Genomic DNA, 13,194 nt, shown 5'->3' with positions numbered 1-13,194 from the left:
ATTTACTTTAGCCTTATACCGACGACTAACTATTATCGATAACCGACTCTACTAGTACTGTATAGAAGCTAACCAGAACGGTACTAAATACAATACTAGTAACGTTACTAATTCGAGCCTTAGTTTCTATACGAACCGTAATAAAAATAGCGCCGGCAGCTCTAATAATAGCTATATACTATAGGGGTACGTAGCTCTATATAATAACTAAGGCTAATTTACCTATACTAGTAATGTGGGTACTACTGCGACTACGACTACTATCCGTAATCTACGCCTACGACTACTATCTATCCGTAATCTACGCAACTCTACTACTTTAGGGTTAGAGTTAGGGTTAGAGTAATTATCGTCGTATTATGTTTAAAGAACGAGATCGCCGTCGCCGCGAAGGCCTATATTGCTTCTATAGTAGTAATTACGTCTACTTCTAGTCCGATACTACTTACTCCGAACTTATTCGCCGTAACTAAACCTATAATAGTAATAACCGTTAAAATATAACTTATGTATCTCCTCCTTTAGCGCTTCCGCTACGTCTACTAACCTATCTCCTACTATCGACGAAATTAATAATAGTACTAAAAAGGAGGGAAAAGTATAGCTCTTAAGTAAAGTCGCGTTTTAGAGCTATTTATAGTAGAGTTACTAATACCGTTACTATAGAAGGAACTATACTACCGGAAATAGTATTGCTAGAAGGATAGATATAAAGATTAGTTTACTCGTATAGTTAGGAAGTATTATACCCGAGGACGATAAATAGTATCTCGTTTTTTATTATTTCTTAACGGCTTATAATAAACCTTCGTCTACGTTAGATATAGAGTAGAATACGAAATACTAATTATTAGCAATAGTTAACTAGCGCTACTATCCTACGCGTCGGTTAGTATTAACTTAGTTCTTATCTCCTCCCTCGCCTCTACTATATCTGTCGCCGCGACTAGCGCCGAGACCTTCGCTACTAGCGCTTATCCGTATAATTAATATAACTATAGCTCTAGTAAGCGTATAGGTCTTCGATTAGTAGACGAAGAAAAAGGACTTATTTATATTCGCCGCGTCTCTACGAGATATAGAGAAAGAAATAACTAAGAAGAATTGTATTAACCCTACCGATAAGGTTCCTTAATATTAATTATTATAGGCGGTTAATAATGTTATTATAGGAAGACGCGAAGAAGTTACTACTATATCGACTAGGATAAAACTATCGTATTAATACTATCGAAGGTAAAGAGACTATATATAGCCTGCTTTACGGTATATCGTATAAGGAACTAGAAGTCCTATATAACTATTTAAAAGACGATCTCGACAAAGGCTTTATTTAGGTATTAATATTATAGTGTTCCTTACCTATACTATTTATTAAGAAACTAGGTAGTAATCTACGCTTCTATATAGACTATAGGAAATTAAATAAGATTACGGTAAAGAATAGATACCCGATCCTTCTTATCTAAGAGATACTCGACCGATTAAGTAAAGTGTAGTATATAGTAAACTCGATATTACCTCGGCCTTTAACTAACTCCGTATCGAACCCGGATACGAGTAGAAAACAGCCTTCCGTACCCGTTACGGCCTCTTCGAATATAAAGTTATACTATTCGGACTATATAACGCGCTATCTACTCTTTCTAGTAATATACTAACAATACCCTCTAACCCTTCCTCGATATATTCTATACTACGTACCTAGATAATATACTAATCTACTCTAATTCTATCGAAGAATACTATTACAACGTTCGTTAAGTAATAGACGCGCTTTTTAAAGCCGGTCTACGCGCTAGTGTGTCGAAGTCGGAGTTTAAAGTAATAGAAGTCAAGTACCTAGGCCTCGTTATTAGTATAGACGGTATCTATATAGACGATAAGAAGGTTGAAGCCGTACGCGACTAACCTATTCCTTAGGAACTAATATTAGGGAGATATAGTCCTTCCTTGGCTTCGTAAACTTCTGCTACCGCTTTATTCGCGACTTCGTATAGATCGTAAAGCCTATAGTTCTATTAACGTATAAGGATACGCCCTTCGTATAGATGATAGCCTACTAAGACTCGTTTAAGTAACTTAATGCCGCCTTTATATCTATACTAGTATTAGCTTATTGTAACCTAGACCTATCTATAATAATTAAGACCGACGCTTCCGATTATATTACTACCGGTACTATATCTTAACTATATACCGACGGTGTATAGAAGCCTATTAGTTACTCCTTAAAGAAGATAACGCCTACTAAGTATAATTACGAGATTTACGATAAAGGACTTCTCGGTATTATTAAGGCCTTGAAATTATAGAGATCCGAATTAAAAGGCTACCGATTTAATAAAGAGTCTATTCGAGTTGTTACCGATTACCGTAACCTATAGTTCTATATATCTACTAAGTAAATTAATTACCGCTAAGCTCGCTAGAGTAAGTTCCTTAGTAACTTTACTTTTAAGATTATATACTGTCCGGATAGATAAGGAGCTAAGCCGGATTCGCTTATATACCGCTCTATCGATCTACTTTTACTAGTTAAAGATCCGTATATTAAATAAAACTACTAACTTATACTAAAACTATATAATCTAGTAGTAGACCTCCGCTTAGCCGTATATAAGATCTTCTTCTTAGGGCTAGGATTAGGGTTAGGGCTACGTAACCCTAAGGTAAATAACTAGAATTCTCGAAGAAATAGACGATTTTACGACTTTTATATTTCTTATAATAGTCGCCCCTAGGGTTAGGATTAGGATTAAGGTCGGAATAAAGCTTATTTTATAAAAGCTCCTGCCGATACTACGTATAATAATATAGTTATATTTACTATAGGATCTCTCGGCGCCGAGACCCTAATTAACGCAGAGAATATTACTAAGCGAATTCGAAATATATAGATTAAAGATACTTTCTTCTAATATATAAAGCGATATCTCTATAGTAGATTAGATCCTTCGAATAATCTCCTTTTATCGCTTTTAGACTAGAAAATTAAAAACGGTCTTCTATTCTATTATAGCTACCTCTATATACTAGAAGCTAAAGAGATAGATAAAGCGCTCTATAGTAACGTTATTTATATATATTATAACTACTCCGCCGCCGGGTACTCTAGTATTATAAAGACGCTCTATCTTATTAGTCGTAGCTACTTCTTACCGCAAATACGCGAAAGATATTAAACGATATATTAGTACTTGCTATACCCTATCTCTAGACTAAATTATCGAGGTAAGTAAATCGTAGGCTCCTTCGACCGCTATTTATATCGACTATTTAGTAGAAGAGTATAACGATAGACTTTATTACTAGCCTATATAATAGCTCTAGTTATAACTCGATCCTCGTTATCGTCGATCGATTAACTAAAATACGTTACCTTATACTATTCGTATATAAGGAAGGATATTTAAACGCGTAAGTAGTCGCTAATATCTCTCTTACTTACGTTTAGAAGCTTTATAGCCTTCTAGATACTATTATATCTAACCGAGGTATATATTTATCTCTAAGTTCTAGAACTACCTATATAAGCGTTTATATATTAAGCGTAACCTATTAACCGCTCGTTATCTATAAACAGATAGTTAGACTAAGCGCTTAAACGAAGTTATAGAAGAATGTTTCTAGTCGTATATAAACTAATACGAATAAGACTACTAGAGCCTATAGCTTCCTATCGCTTAGTTTATAAGAAATAACGTACCTTCCGAGACTATTAGATTATTACCGTTTTAAGCTAGCTATAGCTATAATCCGCGCCTTATAAGTAAGCCTTTAAAGTTACTAGAAGAAGATCTACTACTTAAAAACGATACTTAGGCTTAGATCGATTACCTATAAACTCTCGAGGCCTATTTTATCGAATAGATAAGATACTAATAATCTCGTATAGAAGACTCCGCTAACTAGTACCGTCGACTAGCTCCTACTTACCGCGTTAGCGATAAAGTCTTCTTATCGCTTAAACGAATACGTACTAATAGACTAAACGCTAAGCTCGACGTAAAGAAAGAATTCTAGACTATATAGGACCGTCAAAGTAGTATTACTATATACGTACTAGTTACAATTGCCTAATTCGATACGAGTATACGACGTACTCTATACCTCGCTACTAATACCTGCGCTAAAAGTAGGTATATCTAGCTAGCGATACGAGCTACCTCCGCTATTAGTAATTAACGGTAATAAGTAATAGGAAGTAGAGAAAATATTAGATATAAAGGGTAAACGGAAGAACGTATAATAGAACATAAAGTAGATTAGATATAATAGACCTATATAGGAGGCCGCTAAAGACGTTACTAATACAAAGGAGGTAGTAGAAGAATAATATTACAAGTACCCTAGCAAGCCCCGACTATATATTATTAACTTAGTAATAATAATACGACCGAGTACGCTATTAGTAGTCGCTATAATCGTAATACTTCGTTTACGAGGAAATAATACGCTATAGACGTCGCCTACGAAGGGGGAGAGTACTATTACGATTTTAGCAACTTCTATATAAATCGGACTACGTAACTAGGTTATGTAATTGTATCGGACCTCCGATAAGCGGATAAAAGTACCTCCTACGGAAGGACCTCGTCCTTTCTTTCTTTCCTATTTTAACTCGTTATTAACTTAGATAGCCTCTTAATAAATATTAATATATAGAAGCTTAGTATTCTTAAGACTTTCTTAGACGTATCCCGATATTATTTGGCGTAGAGATAGGATCTAGTCCTTTCCGATTAGAGCTAAATATAAGTATATTATCTACGTAATACATCATTATAAGGCCTATTTTACTATTTATAAACGCCGCGCCGTCTTTATTAAGGAGATTAAAAGTTAGTTTAGTAAGTAAAGATTTCAAGTATAGATACTACTATCTAGGGGTTTTTCCCGCTTTATAAGGTAGTTTTAAAACAATATACTTTAGTCTTATCTTTGTCGAAACCTATAGGCTATATTAAGTATAATTATTTATTAATAGGGCTAAGAGAACGCTAGATCAACGTTCTAGTCTCCGTATTTATTCTCGTAATAGACCGCCTTAGCGAATAAACATTGGTAAGTTTTAAAACGATAGATATTACTCAATGTTTGTTCGTAATTTATATTTTCTATCTAGCTAAATACCTTAATAACCTGAAGGCTTGTCTCTTTAATAATAATATCTTTAGAATCCCGCTTTTCTTTATAAACCTAATAGATACTTACTAATTGCTTTGCTATTAGGCGGTAGATCTGCTAAATTCTAGATTTTTAATATAGTAGAATTCTATATTTTAAATTGTATTAAATCTCGCTAACTAAATTCTATACCCTCTTTAGGAGACGTAGGCTCGTTACTATAAAGATTATTATTAGCTTAAAGAGCTAGCTCGTCTTCTAGACTATTGTCTTCTAGAGTATAGAACAAGGATTTAAAGTTAGACGATTGCCTTCTAGTATTTATTGTTGAAAAGATAATTATATATAATTTTCTAGTTCAAACTATTATCCTCTATAGATAGAGGGTCTTGATTTTTTTCTAGACTAGTAGTACTTCTGTAAAGATTATATTCCCTTTCTTCTAGAACTATAGCATTATCTATATATAGAAGTAGGAGTATTTACATCTGCACCTACTAAGGATTTTTCTTTATTAGTATTAAAGTCCCTAGATTTAGTAATATATTGCCCTATAAGATTTTGACCCCTTAGGTATATATATAGCACGCTATATCTAATAGACTATAGTTTATAAGATCTTTCTATACGAATAGAATCGCTTTGTTAGCTCTAGATTATAAGCTCTTGGGGATATTTAAGACCCTTATAATACGCTAGATATTTCAAGATTCTTAATTTTGTACGCGAATCTGAAATTAAGCCTAGAATATAGTATTCTATTATAGATAAATCCAGCTACTTCTATGCCCTCGCCCTGTATATAGATATTTAAGTATTATAGCCTCGTATACTAAGGCTCTAACTATAAGTAGTAGTCTTATATCTCCTATGCTATAAGCGACTATATAATCGGCGTTACTCTGATTTATAAATTGTCGTAGTAGGCTTATTAGCACAAGTCTATAACTAAGAAATATTACTTAGAATATATCTAGATACGCCGCTATATAAGATAAAAGCGGTATTGCTAGACGAGTCTAACGAAGAGTATACTTATTTTCTACTAGAACTAGAACTGTTATCTACAAATAAATTGTTTACTATAGATAGATTGTCTATAGACTAATAAGGATAGACTTCGGCTAGAAAGTTTCTACGGTCTAGTTCTTTTATTCTAGTAAAGTATACGTCTTCTTTAGTACTACTAAAAGATTTATCTTTATTAAGATAGAACTGCTTTAGGGCTTTAGAAGGGTCTTATAAGAGCACTTATCTTCTATGTAACCGTCCGGTTTGGTATACGTATGCTTCTTTTTAGATACGCTTTTATCTCCCTTCCTTAAATAGCGTATAGTAGGCTCTTTAGGTAATTGAATCCTAGGCTTTCTAGACTTAATTAATAGTACTATTTCTTTCACTTTTTAGACGCCAATTCGCTAGTTAAGCGGCGAATAGCACTACCGTTTTGCTCGACCCTATTAGAGAATTCTATAGTAGTTTAGAATAACCCCTTTAGTAAGAGATAATAAGAGAAAAATCCCCTAATGAATATAGTAATTAAAGAGTATTCTAAGTCTCTTTAGGATTGGTTTTACTCTGTATTTGCATAGTAGAGGATCGTCCTCCGCTAATAGTAGTAGGATTATAAAGGCTTTAGCCTTAATATCTTAGTCTATGTTCTCGTCGGGAATAGCTCGAAAGTAGCGTTTCTCTACTAAAAACGACTGTATCCTTTAGAACGCAAACGTGTAGTTTTATGATTCTTTTAATTAACTAAATATAAGAGATTCTCTAGTAAGAGATATATCTCTTGCTACGTAGCGCCTAGTACTTACTTTTCTTATAACAGGAGAAGATACATCTTCGAAGTCTAGGTTTCCTTAGGTAGTTCTTAGCGGAATTTAGCGATTAAGCTCTTAAAGAAAAACTAGCTTATAATTATAAATGCAAAATATCTTAGATACTAGGGACAGAGCTCTTTTTACCTATCTAAGAAAATAAAGCCTAAAGAGAAACAGTATCTTTAACAGACCTCTTTTAATTCAAGATCTAGAGACGGATAGACATGTAATCTATTATCTACTTAAGGGAAGAAAGGGAATATACAGATGATTTTATCTTAAAGATTAGTAAGTTTGGCTATAGAACAAGTATAGATATCTGATTCTTCAAATATTGTTAGATATCGTTAAGATACTCTTTATCTACGATTAGAATAGCTATTCTATTAATAGTAGCCTCTGGGACAGATATTTAGATACTAGGTTATTTTGAAATACTCGAGATTTCTCGATCTATAGAGTCTATCCTAGACAGTATAACTCGCCTATAGATAGATTATCGATAGGCAGTAGTATCTAAGTTCTTATACCTATACCTATAGGTATTATTATCTCTATCTCTATCTATAGATAGGCCAACGTCTAAATAATCGTATCTATAGTAGATATTCTCCAATAGATATACGGTCGCATATACAACAAGATCTTTAGACTCCGCTTTTATAGTACCTTATAAGGAGGATGGTTGCGATACTATATATACTCTTCTAGAAGTCTCCGTCCTTCTTTCCCTAGCTCTCCGTCCTAAAGCAATAGTATACCGCTAGCTTTTTTTATAGGTCCTTTTAGAAGGACTTTAGTAACTCTAGACGACCGTAGCTCTCCGTCTATCAAAGGTATAGCGTAGTAGGTATTAAATACTCTTTAGGCCTCTCCTTTAAAGCCGGGGTCGATATATCGGTCGGAATAGTTTAAATCGGTTCGTAAATCGATCGAATTCGTTCGTATATCGATTAAATCTTTTCGAGTCATTCGATACTATCGTTAGTTATCGACGGTATATCGTTCGTTTCGTCCGTTTAGGTCGATAGAATCGCGTATTATATAGGCTTATCGAAGCTATAGATAGCTACAGATATAGATATACCTATAGGTATCTATTATCTTTAGTTTCCGAGTTCTTATAAGATACGTAGGCGTTTTTCCTTTTCGAGGATATAATCTATAGTAGAGTAGAACTTATAGAAAGTATTAGAAGTTGTAATAGTAGTCGTAGAGTAGATCGTAGTAAAATTACTTATCTCGCTAATTAGCGATATTCGTCGCCTTTCTATAATAGCTAGTAAAGTCCTAGAATATCCTATATACGCCTAGTAGCTTGTGCGTACTTCTAGGTATCCCTAGTCTATATCTCGCAATTAGAGCTCTAGAACTAACTATTCTAGAAACGATAGAACCTATAAGCTTTTAACTAAGGTACAAGTTTCTAACCGATTTCTAGGCCCTTATTTTAACTTTAACTTAGTTAGGGCTAGATCTTTTATCTAAATTTTAGCTAATAGGTCCTAGAATCTTGTAGCGATCTAAGATTTTCCCCGTCGTTCCCTAAAAATTCTAAAAGCTAATAGAACTGTCTTTATAAGAAACCTCCCTATTAGGGTACTAGCATCGACCGCTACTACTAGTCCTATACGTAATTAGAGAATAAATATACTTAGACTCTTCTCGCTTAGAGTATCTCTTAAATACTTAAATTACTGTTTAATAGAAGCTAGTTATCGCTAACTAGGTCGAGCTAGTACTGCCTAATACTTAATTTAGATACGCTAGATTCGCGTTAGATAAGCGTTAGATTCCAAATTAGGAAGGTGCTAGATGCAAATAGATAATCTATACTAAGACTTAGGTTTTTCGTCTCTACTTATCGTTTATTAGTATCTATTACTACTAGGACTTATAGTAATAAGATGAATTTATAGTTTTAAATAAATCTGTTAATATATTCTTTAAGATCTTTAGACTATATAAAGATAATAGAATAGAAACTATAAGGATCTTTATAGAGGCTATTAGTCCCTTTAATTCTCTAGTTCTTGTCTTTATAGTAATTATATACTACTAGGCTTTCCTAGAGATCTTTAGGTAGAGGTTTCCTATTACTTTTAATAACTATAGATTTCTATTTTTATGAATATATATAGTATAGCAGAAGCTTTTAGCTCTATAAGCCTCTTTTAAAAATCCGGAAGTCGATAAATTAGTAGTATATTATTTAATACTAGTCTATACATTGTTCGAACTAGTTATTTAACTTATATATCGTTTGCTAGTAATTATATATTATTTGTATATCGCCTAATAGCGATTATTTACTAAAAATTAATAGATAGTATACTATAGATTTTAAGTAATTCTAGCTAATATAGGTATAGTACTATTCTTTAAAGTAGCTACGTCTATATAGAACGCTAATAGGGGCCGCTAGCGGACCGTTAATTGCTAAACCAATTTTAGCTAATACTTAGTTAGGTACTCCTTATTTCGTATAATAGCTTTATAGCGCTTACGTATAGAATCTATTGTATTTTTAAGTACGTAGTCTAGCCGAGGTCGCTAAGGTATATAGCTATATATATGCCTATACTAGGCCTCCTACTAGTGCTTATAGGGCAGGTATTTAGGTATCGATAATATAGAGGTATTAGATTCTTGCGATATAGTTAGCTTACTTGAAGAAACTAGTAAGGTTTAAAGTAAGGTTTTTAAACGGTTTAGGCACCCGCGTTTTATGCCTATAGAGCCGCTTCTAGTATGTTCTATCTATTACGTTAGTCAATCCCCTACGGTATATACTAGTTAGTATACGGACGTTATACGGACGTAGCTACTTTAAAAAATAGCACTATACTAGTAATAGGTTTTCTAGATTTTAAGTAATCTAGATAAATAGAAATAAGTAATAGTTATTGTAAAGGAAAAAATTAATTAGAGAATCTAGTTAGTATAGTTAGTATAGTAGAGTTATAGGCGACGGGGCCCTCGAGGTATAATAGCCTAGTAAGGCTAACTATCCGACGTCGCGAAAGCAAGTTTACGCAAAACTTCTTAAGTAGAATAGTCTATCTAGCTTCTAATATTAAAACATCCTCCGCGTCTGTAGTCGCATAGCTATTCACGCCGTTGCTGAGGAAAGCATTACCACCAGCTGCGCTAACATCATCCATTTGCCGAACCGCCCAAAGCAGAACGTATCTCTCTTCGCTTGTCTTTTCTAGTCGCTGATAATGTCGTTCGGTGTATGCTTTCAGCGCGTCATTGACGTCTTTCACACTCTCCTTGCTCTTCATCTTGTCCTGGGCAGTAAGCTGCGCCATGGCGGCACTCAACTCGTCTTCCTCCTCTTGCGGCACGGCAGCCTTTCGTCGTCGGTTGAGATGAAGCAGCTTCTCTTTTGGGAAGATGTGGTACATCGCGGCGAGGACACGTTGAGCGACATGTGCAGTGCGGCCGTTGGAATTCCAGTCTCTGGTGCGGCGGTAAAGATTCCACAATTGAGTGTCGCTCAAAGAGGCAAGGACCTCGTCCACCTCATTGCGACCGGTGAAACTTCCCGAGTCTGGTGTGGCAGTATCGACCACAGAGCTGAATAGATCGAGTAGCCGTTTCGGATGGTTGAGCTGTAGCGCAAGAACGATCGCTTCGCGATAGTTGCTTGCTCGGATCGCATTCTGAAGCTCTTGATCTTGCTTAATACGCTGTGTCGCAACCGTGGTGGCGGCGAGGGCGGTGGCGGTCGTTGTATCGGTCCAAAATGTAAGCGTGCTGTCTGCAGACCCAGAGACAAGCTCAAGCTGCAAGGTGTTGGTAGGATCATCGGCCTCTTCTTTGTCTGCCTTCAGCACAAGAGTCTTGTCCTGATTTGCGTTCAGTATTGACGCTGGCTTGACTGCCAAAGCCCATACACGATCAATGTGGTTGTCGAGAGTCGCAGCACATTCCGAGGTCTGCGCATCCCACACCTTCACCAACCCATCACCTGCCGCACTTACCACTTGAACTCCACAACCAATGCTACCGCCCTTCTTGGGTGGAGGGAGCCAAACGACCTTCAGGATACTATTGATGTGACCCTCAAATGTTCGTAAGCAGCTGTAATCAGCCAAGCTCCAAATCTTGACTGTCTTGTCTCCGCTTCCAGTCAGGACCATGCCTTTGGCACTGCTAGCATTGCCGCTGTCGCCAGTCGTCAATGACGGCATGCCAGGAGGCGAGAACGCAACGGTCCAGACCCCGCGCTTGTGGCCTCTCAAGACACCAATGGCCTCACCTGTGTCAACATCCCATATCTTTACTGTTCGATCTTGTGAAGCAGAAGCGAAGAGCGGATGCGACGTCGAATACGAGGTCTCGATTGCGTTGATGTCCTTGTCATGCGCTTTGTGAGTGTAAGCCGCTCGTGAAGTGCTCACATTCCATTTCTTGATAGTCTTGTCTTGGCTGCCGGTGACGAGGTATTTCGGCGGGTGTTCGAGAGGATGGTCGTATTCCTTTGACCCTACTGCAGGAGAGGCATTGGGTAATGCTACCGCTCCGATGCTCTCAGCGTGTCCAGTAAAGGTCGCATGGCAAGTGTATGAGCCGTTCTCAACATCAAGTCGCCAAAGCTTCGCGGTGTTATCCTTGGCACCAGTAGCAAGCCAGCAGCCTGACCAGTCGGTGTCAATGGTGATGATGATATCCGAATGTCCTTTCAGGAGAGCGACGTCTCCGCCAAAATACGGAGAGTCTGCACTCGGAGACAATTTCGTGTCCACAGAGATGATTCGTATGTCTTCGAGATTGGTGGCTAGCGCAAGGTGATTGCGGCTGCGACCGATGTATGCCAAATCGATGACCTCGTCGTGAGTCCCACTAATCCGTCGCAGTATCGGTAAAGGAGGTATTCGCTGTGAAGCTGATGCATGTACTAGCGTTTCCAGTGATCTGAGCACTAAAGTTTGATCCGCGTGCACAGTGAGCAGAAAAGAAAGCTGCGAATGATGCTGGACATCAACGATGCCCTCGATCTCAGCGCCCTCTTCCTGATCCTCTGACAACTCGGCTCCTGTCTGCACGTTCCAAATGCGCAATCTCGCACGCTCGCCACCGGTATAGATGAAGCGTCCCCCGTGAACAAAGCCGGAGCTCTCGACAATCTCAAGCACGGGAATCGTTGCTGCTTGCTGCCAAGTTTTCGAATCCCACAAAATCACAGTCTTGTCTCTGCTTGCAGATAGCAGCAACTTCTGCTCGGGGGAGTAATGCAACGAGCGCACCACACTCGCGTGCGACTCCAGCATTGCCACGCCTCTCCCTGTATGGAGATTCCATATCCTCACACGTCCGTCTTCTCCGCCTGAAGCAAGTCTGAATCCCGAAGTCTCCTCATTCTGCATCTCTTGTGGTTCATCATCCCGCTGTCTGCTCTTTCGCTTCTTGCTCTTCACAGACTTTGTCTCCTCTTCCGAGTCGGAGTGAAAGAAACAAAGTGCCGAGACAACACCACTATGACCGCGGAATGTGTGGGTCACGAAGCCTGCGCGAATGTCCCAGACTTTCACCACGCCATCTGCACCTCCGGTCGCGAGCAAAGAGCTGGTTGAATGTACAGCGAGCGTGACTACAGGTGTGGTGTGCGGCTTGACGGTCCGCACTAGCTTAGCATCGATCTCGTGGTGCAGCGCAGAATGCTGTAAGGCATATATTCGCATGGAAAGCGATCGCGAGCATAGTACAAGGTGCGATGCGTCGGGCGTGAGGATCAGAGTGGTGAGGGCGTCGCCGTCCTGATCACTTGTGTCAACAGTCAGTCGCAAGCCTTGTGCAGAAGGAGCAGACACTCACGCCCTCTATTCTCGCCAAATGTGCTCCAGTGTTGAGGTCTGTGAGGAGTGCTTCCTCGCCTAATGTTGATGCGAGTATGCGGCCATTTTGGCTGAGTGAGACCGCACCACCAGTATATATGGGCTGTATGACTCTGGTCACATCGAAAGTGGTCTTCGTCTCCGCCTTGTAGGCCATTTTGCTGCTCCGCTGGTATTACCAGCGCTCTAACGATCCAGGCAGGCAATGGACGCTACTGTCGCATTCGAGCTGTGCCCTGCGGAACTGGCCCCGAGGTTGGCAGGTTTCAGTATGCTGGTCGCAATGCTCTCAGAAAGCCTCAGCAGCGATCTCGAATTCGGGATATGGCACACAGCGAGGGTTGTCGAGGGCAGTAGGAACTTTCATGTGCAACTTCCCACCGACTTTTTTTGGCGGC

The 13,194-nt window shown here is 38.2% G+C and overlaps 1 protein-coding gene across 1 annotated transcript; it reads right to left on the bottom strand.

Moving 5' to 3' along the window:
• Nucleotides 1–1,780: 1,780 nt before the first annotated feature.
• Nucleotides 1,781–12,953, bottom strand: MYCFIDRAFT_177042 (uncharacterized protein; the record flags this gene model as incomplete). Its single annotated transcript, XM_007930935.1, has 3 exons — nt 1,781–1,798; nt 10,070–12,750; nt 12,773–12,953. 3 exons carry the CDS (start codon nt 12,951–12,953, stop codon nt 1,781–1,783), a joined length of 2,880 nt encoding a protein of 959 aa, XP_007929126.1.
• Nucleotides 12,954–13,194: the final 241 nt, after the last annotated feature.

The sequence above is a fragment of the Pseudocercospora fijiensis genome (assembly GCF_000340215.1).
Source record: "Pseudocercospora fijiensis CIRAD86 unplaced genomic scaffold MYCFIscaffold_7, whole genome shotgun sequence".
NCBI classification, from domain to species: Eukaryota; Fungi; Ascomycota; class Dothideomycetes; order Mycosphaerellales; family Mycosphaerellaceae; genus Pseudocercospora; species Pseudocercospora fijiensis.
Note: the sequence above shows the minus strand (reverse complement) of the source record. Positions and strands in the feature narration are given on the sequence as shown.